General features: G+C 60.4%; 1 protein-coding gene across 2 annotated transcripts; it reads right to left on the reverse strand.

Annotated features, from left to right (window-relative positions):
• Window positions 1–644: 644 nt before the first annotated feature.
• On the reverse strand, window positions 645–15,220 carry SS18L1 (SS18L1 subunit of BAF chromatin remodeling complex). 2 transcript variants are annotated; one of them, XM_036245917.1, is made up of 11 exons: window positions 15,077–15,191; window positions 8,168–8,244; window positions 7,818–7,886; window positions 7,350–7,434; window positions 7,017–7,161; window positions 6,478–6,675; window positions 5,405–5,569; window positions 4,943–5,047; window positions 4,041–4,133; window positions 3,524–3,643; window positions 645–863 (listed from the first exon to the last, which is right to left on the reverse strand). In XM_036245917.1, exons 1-11 carry the CDS (start codon window positions 15,143–15,145, stop codon window positions 682–684), a joined length of 1,308 nt encoding a protein of 435 aa, XP_036101810.1. In that variant the 5' UTR covers window positions 15,146–15,191; the 3' UTR covers window positions 645–681. The 2 variants fall into 2 exon arrangements, with proteins under 2 accessions (XP_036101810.1, XP_036101811.1); XM_036245918.1 differs by lacking the exon at window positions 7,818–7,886 and having other exon boundaries at window positions 15,077–15,220.
• Between the last annotated feature and the right edge of the window lie 296 nt (window positions 15,221–15,516).

Raw genomic sequence — 15,516 nt, forward strand, 5'->3', positions numbered from 1 at the left:
ACATGGGACATGTGTGGGGGCGAAGGGGCCACCGACAACCCACAGTTCAGAACCGTCACAGGCCTGTCCACGCCGGACCGACACCCCGCTGCACGGCTCCACCAAGAACGCTTGTCCCTTACTGCTGGTAATTTCCATACTGGCCCTGCAAGAGACCAGGACAGAGATTACACCCCAATCCCGAAGAGAAGGCCCCACCCCAGCCAACGTGTGGGATGAAGACAAAGGAGGAGGCAGAACAGGCCAACAAGTGGGTGGTTTCCTCCCCAGATCTACGAACTGGACGGTCACTGGCTTTCTCAGGAGGGGCCCCCACACCGGTCTAAGCCAGCCCAGCCACCATGGCTCTGGCCCCCAGCCCTCTGGGTCCTCTTCCTACAACTGCCCGCCCGGCTCCATCCCAGCCCCCAGGCAGCGTCCGGCTCTGTCGGATGAGACCCAAGCTCCAGAAGTGGGCTGTCTGTGTCTAGCTGCCATGTGTCCCCGGCACAGAGCAGGGAGCCACCCAGGAACCTCCACAGCAGGAGAGAACCCCAGAATCTAAGTGAGTTTAGGGTGTACGAAGCCAGCTTCTGACCGGGGTGAGCGACACGTCGAGGTAACTTTTAAAACCTTGCAGGTCAGAGAATGACACCCTGGCAGGGCCCTGGCAGCCAGCTGGCGCATCCCATCACACCTCGGTTACGTCTCAACGGGCATTGGATCTGCGGGCGGGGAAATGACCAGAAAGCTTGCCTGCTCGTAGCCGTACGGCCGCTGCTGCTGCGCCGAGGGGCCGGTCTGCGACGCCCTGTAGCTCCCGTACTGCTGGCCTTGCCCTTGCTGGTAGCTGGAGTACTGGGCGGGGGCTCCCTGGGCCGGCCCTGGGGACACACCAGCCGTGAGGCCCCGCACTGCTCCCCATCCCCGGAAAGGCTCCGGACAGCGGCCCAGGCCACGTCGGCAACTTTGCACCGCGTGCTCACCGGGTCGAGCCACTGTCCAGCATGCCTGCCCGCTGCCCCTGTGCTTCGCCTCCTTACGGTGGTCACTGTAACCGTGTGAGTTCACAGCAACCAGTGGCCACACAGGCGAAGGCCAGGCAGTGATCCCTCCTGTGGAAACTCAGCTGACCGCTCAGGGAGAATTCAGAAAGGTGGGGCGGGGACGGCACTGTGGTCCCAGAAATAAGCAAGTGCTCAGAAAACAAAGGCCGGAGCGCTTCAAGGGAGCCACCACCAGGGCAACGTGGAGAGCAGAACAGCAGGCGGTGAATTACAGCCCACACGCGGGGCTCACGTCCATGCCCGCTACGTGGACAGTGCTCTGGAACCCTGCTCTGCAGACTTGTTGTCTACTTATTTTTCAATCCTCACCTGAGGATATTGTTTCACTGATTTTTTTCAGAGGAGGAGAGAGAAACATGGATGCAAGAGAGACACATTGACTGGTTCCCTCCTGCAGGACCCCGACCCTGCCCTTGACCAGGAATCAAACCTGTGACGCTTTGGTCCACGGGCAGATGCTCTAACTGCTGAGCAACACTGGCCAGGGCCTTGCCATGTGTATGTGTGTATATGTATGTATGTATGTGTATACACACACACACACACACACTCTTTTACATTTTTTTCCCCTTTATTGATTTTTAAAGAGAAAGGAAGGGAGAGAGAAGAGAGATTGATGACAGAACATCGATTAGCTGCCTCCTGCACGCCCCCCACTGGGGATTTGGCCCATAACCTGGGCATGTGCCCTGACTGGGAATCGAACTAGCAACCTCTTGGTGCATGGGTCGAATATATATTTAAATGTTTTTTTTATTGATGTTTTAAAGACAGAAGAAAGGAGAGCTAGAAATGTCGATGAGAGGGAAACATCCATTGGCTGCCTCCTGCATGCCCCCTACTGGGGACTGAGCCCACAACCTGGGCATGTGCCTGACCAGGAATCAAACTGGGACCTCTCAGTGCATGGGACGACGCTCAATCCACTGAGCCACATGGGCTGGGCTTACTATGAATTCCTAATGTTTCTTCATTATAGTCTGAGAATGCACTACCTAAAATTGCTTATATTTACAAGTTCATATTTTTTTGCATTTTTCTGTATGTGACCAGTTTTTGTGACATTTTTGTATTAAATAAAGTGTCTCCTGGGGCCTGGTCACGAAGTCGTCTCCATGTAAATAATGATTATGACGAAGTGGAGGAGGAGACCCATTTTCCAAACAATCCACGTAGACTCCCCTCGAGGGTGCTGCAGTGGAGATCTGCTCCCAGAGACTACAAGGGGGGTGCAGCTACAACTGGACCAACGCCCCCTGACCCAACCAGTCAGCACACGCAAATCACGCTGAGAGGAGGTGGCAACAAGGGCACCTCACCTCTATGGTCTCCAAAGCCCGTGCCTGGTCTCATCCTGGGAAAAACGTCAGACAAACCCAACCTGAAGAACGTCCTGTGAAGTACCTGCCCTCCTCACAAATGCCCAAATAAAGACGAGGAGCCGCTGGTGTGGCTCAGTGGATGAGCGTGGACCCTGCACCAAGAGGTCGCCGGTTCGAGTCCCAGTCAGGGCCCAGGCCCAGGTTGTGAGCCAAATCCCCAGTGGGGGGCGTGCAGGAGGCAGCCAGTCAATGTTCTCTCATCGATGTTTCTATCTCTCCCTTCCTCCCTCCCTTTCTCCCTTCCACTCTATCTAGAAATCAATGGAAAAATATCCTCAAAATATCCTCGGGTGAGGACTAACAAAAAAAAGGAGATAAAAGAAAGGCGAGCCCTGGCCAGTTTGGCTCAGCGGTTAGAGCGTTGGCCCGTGGACGGGAGAGTCCCGGGTTCGGTTCCTGCTAAGGGCACGTGACTCTGTTGCAGTTTGTCCCTGGCCCCAATTGGGGTCATGTGGGTTGTGTCTCTCTTACATCGATGTTTCTCTCCCCCCCACCCCCGCTCTACCTGAAGATAAATGCAAAAACAAAACAAAAACAATGTCCTCGAGGGAGGATAAAAAAAAAGAGAAAGGCGTTCTGGCTGGCTGGGTGGCTCGGCCGGCTGGAGCATCATCCCGTACACTGATGAAAGGTTGTGGGTTTGATTCCGTCATGGCGCATACTTAGGTTTTGGGTTCAATCCCTGGCCAGGTGCACATAGGAGGCACCGATCAATGTTTCTCTCTCACGTGGATGTCTCTCTCTCTCTCTAAACACTAATGAACACATCCTGGGGTGAGGGCTGAGAAAAAACGAGAAAGTCTGAGCAACTGTCGGAGCCCGAGGAGCCTGAGGAAATGGGAGACTGATCCCAGATGGGTCCTTGGTCAGAAACCAGCGAGACCTGAGTCCTCCGTGGGTTTAGGCCTCAGCGATGGACCAACGTCAGCTCCTTAGTGTGACAGCTGGACCATGACGACGGACAAGGGTGACGACAGAACTCTCCACCCCTCACTGCTTCCCCGAACACCTAGAACTACTCCGAAGCAGAAGTGTAGCAGGCGTGTGCTGGCTGCCAGCTCTGCAGTGGGGTGCGTGTGGGCAGCGCCCTCTTACCGTAGCCCGGCTGCTGGCCTGGGTAGCTCTGCTGGTTGGGGTACTGCTGCTGGTACCCGGCCTGCTGCTGGGCTGCGCCCTGCTGGTACCCGGCCTGCTGCTGGCTGTACTGTGAGCTCCCTACGGAGGGGAGGAGACGTGGACTGAATTCCCGCCGTCTGTCAGCACCCGCCGCTGCCCAGCCCCGTCTCTGCACGAAGGTCCGTCACATCCATTAACCCACAAGCCGGCCTCGTCTGCCTCCTCCTTGGGTCTCTTGGCAACTTTGGCCTTCAGGGGCCACTCTGCACACATGTGGCCTTGTCACAGAACAAAGTCTGGACCCCGTGGTCCCCACGTGGCCAGCCCTCCCGTGTCACGAACACGCCAGGTGTGCAGGGCCCGGGCTCAGCCTGACCTCCCACTTCCAGCAGCCGACGCAGCCCACAAAGCTGTCCCTACTCTGACCTGTCCGGTGCCCGCGAGAGGACACGAGTCAGGCAGGCCGCCCCCCGCCCCCCGCCGCGCGGCTCCTCACCGCCCTCATAGTAGTGCTGCGTGGAGTCCTCGAAGGACCGGTCGTAGCTCTGCTCCGAGTAGGTCGACTGCTGATAGGCATAATCGCCATGTCCTGCAAGCAGACGGCCGGCCGGCCGTTAGGGGCCCGAGCACCACCCGGGTCAGGGGTCCGGGAGCGAGGCAGGCAGTGCTCAGGGTCAGGCAGTGGCCAGAGCAGGGAGCAGACCGATCCCCCCGGATGGAGCCACGGAGGAGCCCACTGTCGGTCCCCGGAGGTAAAATGATGACAGCCGCTGAGGTCCAGCGAAGACTGACGACACTCAGTGCCCAACACAGGACAAGCACTGGTGGCCCGTCGGCTGTCAACATCCACTGTCTGTTCTGCGATGTGTCCCCTCAGGGTGACGTGGCCCCTCAGAGGCCTTGTCACCACTACGTGGCCGCCCCTGCGCTGGTCTCAGCCACCCCGACCCAAGCGCACCGGCTCCCTGTCTGGGCGACCCTCTCTGCCCCAGCCATCCCCTCCGACCACAGTAAAGGCCACCTATGAACCCCTGGGACTATTCAAGAGGACCGGAAGTCGACAATGGAGAAGAAAATCCTCTGCAGACGTTACGACCGAGCAGCCGGGATCCGCGAGTTACAAGACTGGGACAGCCGCCCAGGCTGCCACCTTCCCGGAGGCATTTCCTAGGGGCTGCCCCCCCCCCCTTAAAGGAGCCACAGCACCTCAGAGGGCTGCACAGCCCGGCCCCGGCTCTGCTGTCTCTGGGGGCGAGCAGCCCACGGAGGCCAGTGGCCAGTGCCAGACTTCTCTGGGCAGAGCCTGGGCTCTGCCCGTCACACTCAGCATGGACTCTGGACGCGGGTGGGCAGGCGGGCGTCAGGGGTGAGCGCAGGGAGCGGAGGTCCGCAGCTCACCGTCAGCGTAGTACTGCTGGCTGAGTGGCTCCGAGGCGGCCTGGCCGTGGCCGTACTGCTCGCCCCCGTAGTACTCTTCCTGGCCCAGGTACTGCTGGGACGAGCCTGCGGGCGGGCGGGCCAGGAGTGAACTCGGGGCCTCTGCCCCACAGCTACCTCCTCGATGGGTCGCACGTCAGGACGCCCCACCACGCCGCCCGGGGACACCAGGGCACTGCCCCCGCCCAGCCCTCTACACTCTGGACTGCCCGCTTAGACACGGCTGCCCACCCCCACCACAGTCGTGTGCTTGCCCAGCACCCCACGGAAGGCTCCCGCCTCGCCCGGCCCCCAGGAAGGCACTGGCCCTCCAACTTCAGTGTTCTGCCACCCCACGAGGCTCCAACCCCCGGGGTCCTTGCACAATGCCCACAAACACAGGGTCTCAGCCCAGGAGAGGAGCGCAGGGGGCGCCGGCGGTACCTTGCTGGGAGGGCCGGTAGGGCGCCATGGGCCGCTGCCCCATCAAGCTGCTCCCCTGTCCGCTCTGGCCCATCATGGCGATGGACGGCTGGCCCTGGTAATGCTGGCTCCCGCCCTGCGCCGAGTTGTAGTGGGACGAGGCGGCCTGCTGATGCATCATGGACACTGGGCGACACGACAGAACCCAATAACCCCGAGAAGCACCCAGGGCGGCGTCCTCACCCAGGCCGACAGCACCCTTGTCCCAGGCGCACTGTCCCTGCTGCCCGTGACGCCTCCTAAAGACTTGCCCCCTCCCGTCCCTGGCACGCTTCCTAACAGCAAACCTCTGTCAGCTCTGTGTGCACACTCAGAACATGCACACGGCTCCCAGGCCGCCTGGCTGCCCCCAGCACCTGCCTGTCCGCTTGGGTCAACCTGCCGGAACCCTCGGCTCAGCAACGCCCCCCGCACCTGGACGCGAGCCACATGAAGCGTCCAGGGAAACAGGTGGTGCCTGTCTCAGCGACACACTTTATGTAATTTGATCCAGACACGACCCTCTTTGGTACGTAATTAACACTGAAAAATGGAGGAGATGCCTCGCACCCTCTTTTCTGGACTGAGCCTCCGAAATCTGGTGTGTCTGACACTCATGGGAAACCTCAGTTTGGACTGGTGCTCCCCAAGGTGCTCAGCGGCCCAAGGTCACCGTGGTGGACAGCCCAGCTCTCAGGGCCCAGCAGGGGAGAACGCCCAGGCCCCGCGGCCGTCCCTCACCCACCACTCCTCTGCTCCATCATGCCGTCCCCACCGGGGTGACCCAATCCTGTCTTCCCGGCAGGGCACAGACCACCCTCTGCAGATCCGCTCTGAGCTGTCTCGACCCCTCAAAGCTGGGCCCCGTCTGACCTGTACCCACCAACCCTTGGCCCTGGGGAAGCTCCTGGAGGAGGCTGGCCCCCGGGGCGCATCCTCTTCTCCCTCAGCACCAGCCCAGTTCCCAGCAGGAGGGCGGCCCGTGTGTGACCTGCACGCTTCGGAGGGGCCCAGGGACAGGTGTGCTCAGGGGCCCAGGGCCGGATGGGCGTTACCTGCGTTGGACTGCATGTTGATGTTGGCCCGTGACACGTAGTTGCTGATGGCACCCTGGCCCTGCAGGGGCACACTCTGCGCGGCGGGTCCCGAGTGGCTGTAGCCAGGTCCCGAACCGTGGCCGCTGCCGGACATGCTCATGGAGGTCGTGGGCAGCGTGCTCTGGGCCGTCTGCTGCATGGACACGTGGTTCGGACCTGCCGGGAGGGGTGGGTGGGGACGCCGTCACCCATCTACAGCCCCTCCAACAGCAGGCGCCCTGCTAGGCGCCCGGGTTCCCCTCAGGTAGGCGAGCTGTGTGCACACTGCCACGGGCAGGTCTCCGTGGTCGCCAGCGGGCCTCGGGCTGCAGACAGGAGCACTCCCTCCGCTCAGAAAGTCCCCATGGGACCCACCCCAGCCCGTGCTCTTGCAGCCAGGACCCCTGGGAGGAGAGGGGTCCCCTTGCTCAGCCCTGCGGGGCCACCCGGGAGCCTGGATGGGTGACATCATTGCAAGAACCGACTGCAAACCCAAAGCCCACCCCTGGGGTGCTCACCGTTGCCGATCTGGCTCTGCATGAGGGAGGTTGGGGGCAGGCCAGTGCTGATGGCGTCGCTGAGGCTGCCCTGGGAGTGCAGGCCCTGGCTGGCGCCACTCTGGGACAGCGCTCCGGGGCCCAGGTTCATGTTCTGGGTGGGCGGCTGTGGGCAGCAGGAGGTGATGGGGGGAGGATCAGCGCAGAGAACCAGGAGCCCCTCCAGGGACGCAGCCAGCTGGCTTTCCTGGTGATGGAAGGACCTGCCCCATCTCACCCCGTGGGCGACCTTGGCTTTGCTGGTAAGACCTCGGACCCCTGCCCCCCGCGGTCTGCGGTGCCCTTGACACTCACGGCAGGGAGCAGCGACTGCATGTTCTGGCTGGAGTCCGCGATCGTGGCCAAGTAGACCAGGTTCCGGTGCAGGAGCTGCTGGTACCTGCGGGCGAGGGCACGGTGAGCAGGGGGCCCACAGGCCAATCCAAAGCCAAGGTCACCCGGGACAGCCCAGCCCTGCAGCCCACCCGGGGACGCTGACCCTAGAGGACACCTGGGGACAGGGCAGGTGGCAGAGCGCTGCTGTCCAAGAGGGGCCAGGTGGGGAGTGGGCCCCCGTCCAATGTCTAAACACCACAAAGACCCCCAAGGTGCTGGCCAAAGGGGAGGTGCCACCCAACCTCTTTAAAGGGGAGGTTCGGACAAGCCCCTCCTCCAGGTGACCCCGGCTAACTCAATCCCCCATCCCCCTGCAGAGGTGCTGGAAAGAGATGAAGAAGCTCAGCTAGATGTTAGAATGCTTCAGGTGGGGTGACAGCCACTCACACGTCTCCCTCCAGGTGGCTCTGATGCCCAGCCCGTGCACCTACTCCGTGTCGGCCCTGGAGGTCCCACCTGGATAGAGAGCGCTGTCCCTTGGCATCTCCACCAGCTGCTCACAGAACTGCCAGCCTGCACCTTCCCAGAGACCCTCTCTCCTCCCACAGGTTCATTTCTTCCAAGCTTCCTACTCCTCCCTGGGGAACGACGTGGGCTGCCTCCAGGGGGCGATGCTCAGAGGCTCAGGTGACCTCCGCAGCCCAGTGTGCCCAGGCCACTCAACGCCCCCTAAGGAGGCCTTCCCAGTGCTGGGCAGACAGCCTGCAGCACCCGACAGCGCTGGGCCGGACACTCACTGGGCACACTCGGCAGCCTTGCCCTTGCTCTGGTGCTCCAGGATGCACTGGATCAGGTGGTGGTTCTCGTCCAGCATCTGCGGAGAAGAGACGTGAGCGAGGGGCATGGGTGCGTCTACAGTGCCCGCCGGAGACTAGGGGTGTGGGCTCGGGCTCAGACTCGATGTGACAACACCTGCTGTGGTGTGCGGGCATACTATGTATACTCTGTCCCCCTTTTTTTTGTTGTTGTTAATCCTCACCCAAGGATATTTTCCCATTGATTTTTAGATAGGGAGGGAGGGAGACAGAGAGAGAAAGAGACACATTGTTGCCTCCTTAATGACCCCAATTGGGGCCGGGGATCAAACCTGCAATCCAGGTATGTGCCCTTAGCTGGAATCAAACCCTTCAGTCCGTGGGCCGACGCTCTAACCGCTGAGCCAAACCAGCCAGGGCCACACTGACCCTCTTGTGTATAACCTTAGCCAGCGAGGCCGAGCCCTTTCCTTAGCCCTGTGCTAAGCATACAGCCCCCATCTCCCCAGGGGCAGGTCCCAAGTTCTCTCACCTGCAGATGGAATCCCACAGCCCCCAGGACCCCTGTCCCGCCATCTAGGGCCCCTGAACACAGTGCATCTGTCCAGCTAGGGTGGGTTAAGAATCCACAGCAGGGATCCAGAACCCATCTGGAGGGTGTGAGGTCCGAAAATGCCAGCCACACAGGAATCCCTCCCAGGGGAGGCAGCTGACCTCTGCAAAGCATCACAAAGACCTACCAGAGCCACCTCTTCAGGACAGCCATGTGTGTGTGTGGGGGGGGGGGGCTGCAGCTGGAAGACCCAGGAGGAGGGGATGGGAGGAACCAGAGAGGGAGGACAGTCTAATGGGAGGGGACAGCTGTGTGGCAGGTACAGCATCCAGTGAGCATGTAGGACGGCCAGCTGGACAAGCCCAGGAACCACCATCCACTGGGATGTGAAGAGGTGGCGAAGCATGAGGCTTACTGACGGCGCTCCATGCAGCCAGCCTCCCTGCTCCGGAGGGAGCAGAACCGAGCCCCCAGCAAGTGCTGCTTCCCGTACACCTGTGCCCAGAAACTGTTGCCAAAGGAAAAGCTTCTGCCTTCCGTCTCCACCAGGCTGTACCCAGTCATCTGGCCCCAGCGGTTCCTCCAGACAGGCTCAGCTCTGCTGGCCCCTGAGCAGGAAAGGCCCTGGCAAGGGTGCAGAGGGCCCACCTACCTGCCACGGTGCTGGCGTCCCAGCACACCACCCCAGTGCCACTCTCTGCCTGCGCAACATGGCCACCTAGCTGGGCTCCGATGGTAGGTCCTGCTCTACGAAGCCCTGGGCCCAAACCCACTCATGCAGGAGAGACGGGGGTAGGAGGTCCTGGCCCCACCATGCTGCAGGGTCGAGGTCAGCCGCCCCCTCCACCCCTCAACCCCTGAGTCCCCAGGGATGGCTACTCTTGCTCTGCTTGTTATTTACACTACAGCTTCCTCCTCCCGGTGCTCTCCCACTCTGTCCCCACTGTGGAGGTGTTGCCCCAAGTCTGGCAATTCCCACCTTGGCCCAGCCGCCAGCTGAGACGTGGAGCCACCAGGGGGCGCAGTGAGCCTGGAGCTGCCTGCCATGCTCACCTGGGGACAGGTGAAGGGTGCTCAAAGGCACCTGGAAAGGCATTCCGGTCATTCACACATTATGACTCTTTTCTCCAGGTTACTCAACAAAGGAAAACAACTGTAACAGAGCGTCCTTTCCCTGGAAAACTGCCCCATGAAGCTTCACGCCTCCGGGCAGGAATTCTCTTCCAAGGACACACAGTTCGTACTAAAACATTTTCTGCCCGGAATGTTCACTTGTGGAGGGGGGCGGGCTCAGTGGGCAACGCTGGGAGACTTCTGCAAGTCACGGCAGAGCCATGCAAGATGTCAAGCGTTGTAAACATTCTTGGAGTCTATCAGCATGAAAACAGTAGGAAGCTCATCAGCACCAGAAAATGTTACAAAGTTTATCAGGGTGAGAAAATGTGACAAAGTTTATCAGGTGAGAAAATGTTACAAAGTTTATCAACCTGAGAAAATAGATACAAAATCTGTCATAATGAGAAAACATGTTACACAATGTTAGAAGAGAAAGAAAGAAAAGGGAGGGAAGGAAGGAAGGAAAGCGGACACACGGTTCTGTCTCAGCTAAATCAAAAACACTCGGGGAAAAAGTCCAGGACATGTCAGCGAAAGAGCCAAGTGGGTGCTCGCTGAGCCCCAAGCCCTCCCCGCCCACCCCACTGAGTAAGGGGGGAAGACAAACACTCAGAGGGACAAAGGGAACAGGGCTGAGACGCCACGCCAGCCTCAGGACTCTGGAAGCAAATGGACACGTGATCACTGGATTAGCAGACCCCAGGGAACCCACACAGACGACCCACCAGGCTGGAGGAGGTAGAGATCCCTGGACCTGCCCCATGGCTCACCTGGCAGGAAGTAGGGAAGGGACTCGGGGAGTGGGGACCCATCTCCAGGGAAAATGAGAGCCTGGGGGCTACAGGAAGCAGGCAGCACCAGCCCTCTCAAGCTCTGTGCGCCAGGAGAGGGCAGTAGGAGAAGGTGCCATCACCAGGAACCCAACCCGCGGCACCCCAATCCCAGACGTCCGGCTTCCAACACCGTGGGAAAGAGATGTCTGCAGTGTGAGCATCTGTCCGCAGCAGCCGGAACCCACAAGGACAACAGAGCTTAGAACTAAAAACACCCAAGAAACCACCACTTTGCGATACAGCCATTGGTTTAGCGAGGAGAAGGGCAGGAGAGGGTGTAGCCAGGAAGTGAGACAGAGTCACCCCCGACTTTTAACACACGCCACAGCACTTGCCTCTTGGCGTGCACGCGTGGTCTTGAGATCAGACGAGAATTAGAGAGAAGTGAAGTGCCAGGAGGGAAACCCTGGCTCTCTCTAGGCCACCACCCAGCTAAGGGGGCCCATCCCCACCCTCCCAGGCCGGCCAGAAATGAGGGGGACAGTGCCCCTCCCAGCCCTGGGGAGAAAGTGCTCTCAGTGACTGCCTACAACGATCAGTTTGCCAAATTAAGGGGGTCTCGGAGTTCCCAAGCCATTTGCAGTTGTGGGGACAGAGCTAATTTTTTAAAACAGCCAATGTACCTTCCTTTCCAAATTTGCCCATGTTCCTTTTTTTTGAATTCTCACCTGAGGATATTTTTCCATTTTTATTTTCAGATAGAATGGGAGGGAGGGAGGGAGGGAGGGAGAGAGAGAGAGAGAGAGAGAGAGAGAGAGAGAAACATCGATATGAGAGGGACACATCCACTGGTTGCCTCCTGCACGACCCCGGCCAGGGCCGGGGACCAAACTGCAACCGAAGTACATGCCCTTGACCGGAATCGAACCCACGACTCTGCAGTCTGCGAGCCAACGCTCGAACCACTGAGCCAAACTGGCCAGGGCTGGCCCATGTTCCAGAAGACAAGTTCCACATCGGAGAGAGCAGCACAGGGAGCCCCCCCCCCCCGCCCTGAGGCAATGGGACAGGGCTGGCTGGGTTTCTACCTCTCCCTGGCCCTCAGGCCCTGGGCAGACCCATGTGCGGAACACCTGCCCCTCGGCTCCATCCCATTCCCATGGAGCTCGTCTCCCCCTGCACAGGTGCTGGGGGCAGAAGGACAAGACATCATTCCCACCCTCCTGCCGAGAAATCCAACCAAGAGCCCCAGTGCCAAGTGACAATGGAACTTACACTTCCTAAGCAGCTACGTACCTGTGCCAGTGGCACGGGGGCACCTGCACGCCAGCCAAGGCCCCCGAGGAGCCCAAGCCCATCCCCATGGAGATGGCTGCACCCACTCCCAGCGGTGTCGGGAGCACAGCCCTGGACAGCAGGGACTCCCTGGTCCCAAACCAGTGGAGAGCCGCCAGGGCAGGTCCTGGCCTGCAGGCCAGCTAGTGGGCCCAAGGCGAAGAGGACTTTGCTGGGACACTGCCCATCTCCACCTCGGGGTCCCCTGTGCTCGCACCCAAGTGCAGTTCCTCCTGCATCTCATCCTGCATTGACACCGAGCTTGGCCACCACCAGCTAAGCCGCCTTGGCCCCAGCCCAGGCTCCCAGATCCGCCCACTCCTGCCCCTCCAGTTTGCATCTCATGCCTGCTCTGTGCACACCGCGCGCGGGACCGCCCGAAACTGCCTGTGTCTTCCCGGCCCTCGCACCTCTGCTCCTGGGTTCTCCAGCCTAGCACACCCACCTCCCACAGGCAGTGGGTTGAATTGTGTCCCTCAGACAGAACAGGTTCGATCCTAACCCCTGGGACCTGTGAATGGGACATTATTTGAGAATAGGGTCTTTGCAAACGCGGTGACATTGAGATGAGGTCAGGCCGGGTTAGGGTGGGCCCTAAATCCTATGACAGGTGGACACTGAGAAGAGGGAAATCTAGACAGAGACAGAGAGGAGAGGCCCGGCGACACAGAGGAAAGCATGGAGCAGAGCCTGGCCCACGGTTCCAAACAGGAACGAAGCCTGACACCTTGATTTTGGACTTCCAGGTCCAGAACTGAGAAGACAGTTTCTTCTGTTTCCAACTACCCAGTCTGTGGTACCCTGTTACGGCAGACAAAGGAAATGAATCCATCTACCTACTCCACACATTTCCACTGATATACCCAGTATCACAGACGCTCCAGTATGTACTGGGCACTGACGTGTTAGGCACTGTGCCAGACGGGGACACAGCAAATAAGTCAGTGACATAAAACTTGGGAGCTCAAGCAATGTATCAAAATGCTACACTCAAGACATTACTGCCAACAGAGCATGAAGGAGGGAACATTTGAGTGGGGCCTTGAAGGTTGAGTAGGAGTTTGCCTGGCAGATTCCCACCCAGATATGCTCTAAGGACAAGTTGTATACTTCCTGTTCCCCCACTTCCAAGCAGCTTCTGAAAAACTCTGGCTTTTCTCAATGCTCTGAGCATGAGCGCACTGCGGCACGGCTCATGTGAGTGTGGGTCACGCATCTGTCATGCCCTTCTCAGACGGCCAGTAAAAGAGCCCTGGGTGCGTACATTCACTGTCATGAACCCAGGCAAGTATGCAGACCACTGGCTCAACCAGGTCAAATCAGATGGCAGCCACAGTGAAGACCCATTTCTAACGGGCAGCTGATGTTCTGTCCTGAGCTGCAGCCAGCAGGGTTCCTTCCTTCTGCTCTGATGTTCTGTGGCTTCTACCTGGAAAACTTGGGGAGCTCTACTAAGGGGAAGGTGCCAAGTGCTAACTGAATACTGAAGGCAAAAGTGGCTTCGGGAACAGCGATTCTGCTCATCACACTTAAGCTCCGAAAGCCAGGGTTTCCAGAGACCCTGGGGTTGCCAACGTGCATCTCTGAGCCAAGCGCGTGCCCCTCTGCCTCGCCCAGTGTTCCCACTTCGAGTGTCCCAGTTGGGGCAGACCCTGGAGCCACTGACTGGGTTCGACTCCTGGCTCCACCACTAACCAGCAGGCACATTGCTTCTCTCTGCCTCAGTTTCCTCCTTAAAATGAGAGTGATAATAACTACCACAAGAAGTTAAAAGAGTTGATATCTGCAAAGCCCTTAGAATGGTGCCTGGGATGCCGTGAGCACCATATGAGTGCTTAACAAACACGTAGAAATGCCCGACTTTTACGTGTGTTTCTGCTGCTTCTCAAATGACCTCTTCCCTGTTTAGTTTACTGAAGCTCTTCATCTGTCAAAACCAGCCAAGCAAAGGCAGGATCTGAACAGACCAGGTCCACAAGGTCCTGGCACCTTCAAGGAAGAAGCCACTGGGTGAACCCCCTCATGGGAACCAAGGAATACTGCTGTTAATCCCACCAATTCTGAGCTTAGAAAGAAAACAAAGCTACCGAAAACGTGGAGAAATTTCCATCTGAAAAGTTAAAACCATTTTTCTTCTGAACTTGTCTTCTAAAGAGAAAAAGCAAGGAATTTTAAAACAACTTCAAAACTTTCGGGTTTTGTTAAAGGCGCCCCCCGGCTCCATGTAAACGTCGTCTGTAGAAGGCCACCAGGCCAAGCCTACGGACTCGGGGAAAGGCCGTGGAGTGAATCTGCTAGGGGCGGACGCGGGTCGGAGCCACGCGGGAAGGCAATTTGACAAGCGCGGCAAAGCGTGGCCAGCGGTCGCCCCCAGGTGGGCTGCGCTTCGCAAAGACTCGCGCACGGATGAGCATGAACTGCACAGAACACTCTGGACGTGCCCCTTTGTGCCTCGTGGTGCCGACACCTTATTGAGGGGTGAAGCTGCTAGGCTGGGTCCCAGTTGCCCGGCGCGCCCCCTCCACTCGCCAACTTGGGCGCGGAGGCCAGGGGCTGCCGGCCGCGTTGCGCCACTGCCTGACCCAGTCAGGCGGGTCCCTCATGCGCCTGGCGTGGCCCAGGATATCTCGGCTTGACCGGCGACTCCCACTCCGCAAACACCAACCCACGGACACCGTATCGAGGCGTCCGGCCCCGCTGCTCTGAGCCCCTGTCCGCTGCGCAGGGTACACGAAGGCGGCGTGTCCTGAGGCGCCCGGCTTGGCCCGCGGACACGACCCCACTGACACCACGGCGAGGGCGCGCGGCCCCGCCGTCCTGCGCCCCGGCCCGCGACCCGCGCGCACTCGGACCCCAAAGGCGGCAAGTCTACTGTGCCCGCTTGGCCCGCGGACATCATCTCGAGGGCACCGGCCCCAACGCCCCGCGCCCCTGCCCGTGGCCCCCGCCCAATTGGCGCAGGCAGGCAGGCGGCGGGGCGCTCGCGGGGCCCCACGGGGTCAGGGCAGCCGGCTGCGCCCCGGCTTTGTTCGCGCCCCGCGCCCGCCGGCTGCCCGCGTCCCGGCCCTGCGCGCGCCCGCCCGCACCCCGCGCCGCCCCCGGGCCCCCGCCCACCTTCTGGATGGTTTGCTGCGTGACCTCCCCTTTGCCTCTCGGCCGGGCGGACGCGAAGGCCACCGACATGGTCGCGGCACGGGTTCAGCCCGAGATCATCGGTGCTTCTCCTCCCGCTGCGCTCGGCTGCCCGAGGTGTTCATTCTCCGCAGTCGCTGGGGGGCGGGGGCGCGGGGGGTCCCGCCGTGGGCTCGTCCGCCTCGCTGCGGCCTCCGCGCTGCCCCTCGGCCCGCCGCCGAGGCGCCAAGCGCGCCGCCCGTGCCCCAGGCCCAGTCCCGCGCGGTGCCCCCCGGCGGCCGCCCTGCGCCCCGCGCCCGCCCCACTGCCGCCACGGCGTCCCCCGCGCCTGTGCGCCGGTGGTTCGGCCCGGCCCGGCCCCGCCCCGGCGCGCGCACGTCCCCGACGCCGCCGACGCCGCCCGACGCCGCGACGCCAGCAGC

Source organism: Molossus molossus, unplaced genomic scaffold (assembly GCF_014108415.1).
Source record: "Molossus molossus isolate mMolMol1 unplaced genomic scaffold, mMolMol1.p scaffold_m16_p_6, whole genome shotgun sequence".
Taxonomy (NCBI): domain Eukaryota; kingdom Metazoa; phylum Chordata; class Mammalia; order Chiroptera; family Molossidae; genus Molossus; species Molossus molossus.